This window comes from Microplitis demolitor, chromosome 2 (assembly GCF_026212275.2).
Source record: "Microplitis demolitor isolate Queensland-Clemson2020A chromosome 2, iyMicDemo2.1a, whole genome shotgun sequence".
Lineage (NCBI taxonomy): Eukaryota > Metazoa > Arthropoda > Insecta > Hymenoptera > Braconidae > Microplitis > Microplitis demolitor.
Genome location: NC_068546.1, coordinates 14,086,936 through 14,093,355, shown reverse-complemented (window position 1 = coordinate 14,093,355; position 6,420 = coordinate 14,086,936). Strand labels below are relative to the sequence as shown.

The window sequence follows — 6,420 nt, the reverse complement described above, 5'->3', positions numbered from 1 at the left end:
ACTGAGACTACCTGCCTAGAAATATTTTACTACGTAAAAGCCCCAGCAACCTGCCTGGAGTTTATGAATTAATATTATGATTAATATGACGAACGAATCGACGTGACGATGCCAGACGTAAAACTATGTTTTTTAATATAATTTTCCGGTTTCCTGCCTGGAATAATTTTATGAATACTTTTACAATCAAAACACTCTAGTTTCTTTCCTCGTCGTTGTCTTTGTCCTGGTCTCGTTCTGGTCTGGTAATTTTAATGGTTCGTCTCGTTCTTGTCTTCGTCCTTGTCTCGTCACTCTCCTCACTCTCTTTCTTTCTTTCGTCTCAACAATACCTCGTTCTCTCCTTCACCTGTTATTTAGACGCAATCAGTAATTATCAAAGAAATACTGGCTACCTGCCTGGTATTTATTAACAAAGATTGAAAATTCTATCGCTTGGTTCCACAATTAAAACTCAAGCTAGTAAATGAATAATTACCTGATATATAATTTCACGGTGTCTGCCCTGGCGTCTGTGTGGCGTCACTTACATGTTGTGGTCTTGTGCGTCTCGATGGTCTGGTCGTTCCGTTGGTTAATATCGTTTCACGTCCCGGTCCCATTTTATAATCACTCGCTCCCCACTCGACTTCTGGCATCTTCGGGCTCCTACTTAATTCTAATTGGGGGACACTGACGCTCGAACATTTGAAATTTTCACATCCGGACAACTACTCGCAATCTACCCGGAACATCCTGGGCGGTTAGATCACGAGATTGACTTTGCGCATACTAGATATTATTATGACTTAATTTGTACGCGGTAAATTCAAATTTACCCCATTACAAAACTTCGCTATCAACTACTTCCCGTTGGCGTGCTTTTAAGCCAATGGGAAAATTCGTCTTATGCAGCAAGACTGCTACGTCAACACTAAGCGTGCATAATGACTCGACGACGCTTCCATCAATTATTATTCTACAACGTGCTTTGTATTGTATAACCTCGTGTCTCAAATCGCTTTGCTAATTTTATTCTTGAGTGATATAAATCTAAACCGCTACGCTAAATGCTCTTAATATTTAGTCAGTATATTAAGGCTGCTATTTACTGAGAGTAAATTAACTGCTTGCCGCGTATAATTATTTAATAAATAATTACCACATTGTTAACCGCTATTGACCACGTGTCAAGTTTATGGTAAGTGATTCTTTTCTTCAGTTTGCATTCGCTTTCACGTCATTAATTAGTTGCATTCACTTTATCAATTAAGTTCTTACAATTTTAAGTGTAAATAAATAACTGATTTATTTATTAATCAAACTTATGTTATTTTTAATTGTTTAAATTCCTTACGCCTAAACCAGATCCACTTAGTTTATTCACTCATTTTGCAGTCATCTAATTTGTTTTTTAGATATGTAATAAGAATCAGGTGAAAAGACCATCAATAAATTTTAAGTCATTTATTCGTAATACGACGTTTCGTCAGTTTTATTCTGACATCCTCAGGTATCTATTTTTAACAGACAAAAATACAAAATTCCGAACTTATATATATATATACATTAATATAAAATCAATAATATTACTGATCCATAAATGACAGCAACTAGTAAAATTACAATACAATAAAAATTACCTCGAATACTCTGTTAAAACATAGTCATACCAATATTCTTTACAATAAAATCCTGAAGTACAGTCATACATGTATATAATTATCAAACGTCAACCAATGATTGAAATTAGTAGATACCACAGCTCAAATTGTTTATAATTTAGAGTATTATCCATAATTTGAAGGTTATTGATAAAACATAAATACAAGATTCTACAGTCACATGTAATTCTCAACTGAACCAACATCAGCTAGTATATACTGACTCCCTTGTGCCCTCTACTCGTAAAAAAGCTCACTCAGGAGAGCGCGCGAAACTCAAGCTAGTTCTTTTTTCTAAATTTATAACTCTCGATTATCTCACTGTACACTAGGGTGATTCAAAAGATAACAAATTTTTTTATTCTTCTCGCAAACAGGTTCAAAACTTTCACTCAGATACAAGAAGACGTCTGTAAAAATTAGAGCTCTTAACATTAATATTAAGATGTTCCGCATTGCACTTTTCTATTTTCCATAAGAATAACATGGAAAAATTTTTTTTTACATCTTCTGATATTCATAACTAGCTAACGATGCACAATAGAAAAAATGACCATACTTATTATTGTAAAGAATTGAATGCTCTACAAAAAAAGTCTCTTATCATTTTTTGATAAATCCATTTGCTCATAAGTTATTCGAGGTTGAAGTTGAATTTATAATAAATTTTAAGATCATGTTACTGTTCCGGCGAAACTATAAAACTTATTACAAAATATTATAGGACCTTTTTTGTAGACATTTTTATTTTTTACAAATTATTATCATCAAAGTTTTTTCGAATTCTGCATTGTTTTCTAGTTATTTTCATTTTAATCTCAAGCTCTAAGTCGATCAGAAGATTATTTTTTTTAAGAGCTTGAGATTAAAATGAAAATAACTAGAAAACAATGCGGAATTCGAAAAAACTTTGATGATAATAATTTATAGAAAATAAAAATGTCTACAAAAAAGGTCCTATAATATTTTGTGATAAGTTTTATAGTTTCGCCGGAAAAATAACATGATCTTAAAATTTATTATAAATTCAAGTTCAACCTCGAATAACTTATGAATAAATGGATTCATCAAAAAATAATAAGAGACTTTTTTTGTAGAGCATTCAATTCTTTACAATAATAACTATGTTGATTTTGTCTACTGTGCATCGTTAGCTAGTTATAAAAATCAGAAGATGCAAAAAAAAATTTTTCCATATTATTCTTATGGAAAATAGAGAAATGCACTGCGGAACCTCTTAATATTAATATTAAGAGCTCTAATTTTTACAGACGTCTTCGTATATCTAAATGAAAGTTTTGAACCTGTTTGCGAGAAGAATAAAAAAATTTGTTATTTTTTGAATCACCCTACTGTACACACTATTCAAGTCATCCGTGTCCGTTTTCATATTCACAGTATCATTTAAGCTAATATGTATCATTTCGCTAGTATCTCATTTAAACCAGTTACTTTCCCTACCTGTAACTTCCACCGCATCGAATTTGAAATTATGACCAGTATTGAAATGATGAAAGGCTAAAGCAGTCTGGTTTTAATTATCCCTAGATCTTAATACGCAGCTGTTGTTGTGCTGGTAGACTCTCTTCCATAAATATTACTTAGTCTGACCTATGTGTAGATTGTTACAGGAACAAGGAGTCTTATAAATAACTTCCGATATATTGCTCAGCGGCGTTTTATCTTTAACTCTTGAATAGATATCACCTATCTTACGTATATTATAAAACGCCGGTTTCCAATCCGTACCACGGAAACTAAGCGATATTCCACGACTCAGTCCCTTAACAAACGGAAACCTAAACCTGTTTTCCTGAGAGTTTTTACTCATACGTTTCTCACCATTCAGATGGTGGTCCCTGAACTTTCTCAAACAGATGTCCACAAACGACTTCGGGTAATTATTACTCTCTAAAATGCACCTAACTTCCTTCAAATTTTCTTCATGGAAGCTCGGATGACTTAACATTAAAACTCTATATAGTAGTCCCAACACGACTCTACTTTTCTGAGTCAGAGGATGGTAAGAATTAAAATTCAGCAATCTACCCGAACTTGTAGGCTTCTGGCACCACTTCGTGCATAACTCTCCATTGTTCATACTTATTACCATCGTGTCAACAAAAGCAAGCTGAGCATTGACTTCCACTTTCATCGTGAACTGAATTTTCGGATGTATACTATTGAAATGATCCAAGAGGTTATTTACTTCACTCTGAGGTATTTACAGTAAAGTGTCATCAACATAAAGTTTGAGGAACGCTACCTTGAAAGGTAAAAGAGGTACTACTTTATTGAATACGTGGTTCATAACCAGGTTCGCCAACGACGGGCTCACCGGATTCTCCATAGCAGACCCATCCAATTGTACAAGATGTCATTGTAAGAAGTAAAATAACTCGTACTGAAACATATATTAACCAATTCAATTAGTGTCTCTTTAGGAACCTTCGCCATATTCTTGAAGTCTTCCCAGTACTCTTCAATAGTAGCTGATACTAACTCGTTCGGGATGGTTGTAAACAAAGATACCACATCCAACGACACCAAAATATAATTATCAGGTAATCTCGTCTTTTCTAATAATTCAACCAATTCAGTTGAATTTCTTACATTAAAAGAAAACGTGTCAACAACAGGAACTAGAATCAAATGCAAAAATGACGCCAATTTGTAGCACGGTGTTTGAATCCAACTCACCACCGGTCGCATCTTGCACCCAGTTTTGTGTACTTTTCGAAGACCATATAGTCTAGGAGGTACCGCATTTCGAGTACTAAATGATTTCGCCTCGAGTTTATCAATAATTCCATCATTGACCATCTTCTTAACAGACCTGTGGATAAGATCTTGATATTTGTTCGTCGGGTCTGACTTCACCTTCTTATACACCACTGGATCATTCACCAACTCAGTCGTGGTATTCTTATAATCAGTCTCATTTATTAGAACAGTTGCACCACCTTTATCAGCGCGCATAATTAACAGATCTTTATGCTCCGACAAAAACTTTTTAGTATTCATCGGATCTTTTTTCAAGCAAACATTTGCCCGATATTTCGAACTCTTCCCTCCACTGTTATAAAGGTTCTTGATAGAATTCAGTGCACTCGATCTCACATTGTTCTTGACTCTTTCTAATTCTTTAGCATCAGCACCCTGGACCTTAATCCATGAAACACCAAACTCGAGATCTTTGATGATCGTTGGAATGGGAACCTCTGTTCTATCCAGTTCCACTCCAAACTTCGGCGAAAGACTCACAACACTAGATACATAATCCGGCGAGTTTACCTCAGAGTAATTATATACTACTTTTTTACTGTCGTTATTATTCACTATGATCTTAGAAGCTTTAATACGACCATCTGATTTCCTAACATTAATCAATTACGTTTTTTTGAACACTTTCTCATACCTAATTTTGTTGATTAATTTACAATTACAAAACACGTGACTTGGTAACAAAATTGCTAACTCATCTTCTATACATTTAATAGTATCTACAAGTTGAGAGCACTTCCATTGAGCTACTTTGATTTCAGCCTCTAAAACAGAAATCTTGAAACCAATTAAAATTCGATCTACCATATAATCAAATGGATGACCATCAGCACATGAACAGCTGCGTATTAAGATCTAGGGATAAATAAAACCAGATTGCTTTAGCCTTTCATCATTTCTACACTGGTCATAATTTCAAATTTGATACGGTGGAAGTTATAGATAGGGAAAATAACTGGTTTAAAAGAAATATTAGCGAAATGATCCATATTAGCTTAAATGATACTGTGAATATGAAAACGGACACGGATAACTTGAATAGTGTGTATAGTAAGATAATCGAGAGTTATAAATTTAGGAAAGAGAACTAGCTTGAGTTTCGCGCGCTCTTCTGAGTGAGCTTTTTGACGAGTAGAGGGCACATGGGAGTCAGTATATACTAGCTGATGTTGGTTCAGTTGAGAATTACATGTGACTGTAGAATCTTGTATTTATAATTTATCAATAACCTTTAAATTATGGATAATACTATAAATTATAAACAATTTGAGCTGTGGTATCTACTAATTTTAATAATTGGTTGACGTTTGATAATTATATACATGTATGACTGTACTTCAGGATTTTATTGTAAAGAATATTGGTATGACTATGTTTTAACAGAGTATTCGAGGTAATTTTTATTGTATTGTAATTTTACTAGTTGCTGTCATTTATGGATCAGTAATATTATTGATTTTATATTAATGTATATATATATATGTTCGGAATTTTGTATTTTTGTCTGTTAAAAATAGATACCTGAGGATGTCAGAATAAAACTGACGAAACGTCGTATTACGAATAAATGAGTTAAAATTTATTGATGTTCTTTTCTCCTGATTCTTATTACATATTACATCTTACGACCTGAAACTATAGTATTGTTCTTTAGATTTAATCATATTCTTAGCAAGCAATTGAAAAAACTCAGTTTTCGATATTTTTCTCAGATATTTCATATATTATTGCTCTGACCTAAGTCGCAACTCATTTAAATCTTGATTTTGATCACTGACATTGATTTCTACTTCAACATATTATTTTCGGACATAAAAATTGAACAGCTTCTTCTTCGTTAATATTGGTTCTTAACTCTTCAAACTCTAGCATAAAACGTAACTTGTTAGAGTTCGAAAAGCTCTTAAAAAAACAACTCAAGCTCCTTGAGGTCGACAACAACGGCAAGTTTTGGGGCTGGCCCGCAAGTTCAACTGACGCCTAGATTTTCCAA

The 6,420-nt window shown here is 33.5% G+C and overlaps 1 protein-coding gene across 1 annotated transcript; it reads right to left on the bottom strand.

The window, feature by feature from the left end:
- Positions 1–3,977: 3,977 nt before the first annotated feature.
- Positions 3,978–5,234, bottom strand: LOC103578442 (uncharacterized). Its single transcript, XM_008559546.2, has 2 exons — positions 5,062–5,234; positions 3,978–5,019 (listed from the first exon to the last, which is right to left on the bottom strand). The coding sequence occupies exons 1-2, from the start codon at positions 5,232–5,234 to the stop codon at positions 3,978–3,980; spliced, it is 1,215 nt and encodes a 404-aa protein (XP_008557768.2).
- Positions 5,235–6,420: the final 1,186 nt, after the last annotated feature.

Excerpts from the sequence above, each read along its gene's own strand:
- LOC103578442 (XM_008559546.2), bottom strand. The coding sequence starts at position 5,234 with ATGGTAGATCGAATTTTAATTGGTTTCAAGATTTCTGTTTTAGAGGCT. Across the intron at positions 5,020-5,061 it reads AAATTAATCAACAAAATTAG|GAAATCAGATGGTCGTATTA; the intron begins GTATGAGAAAGT and ends GATTAATGTTAG.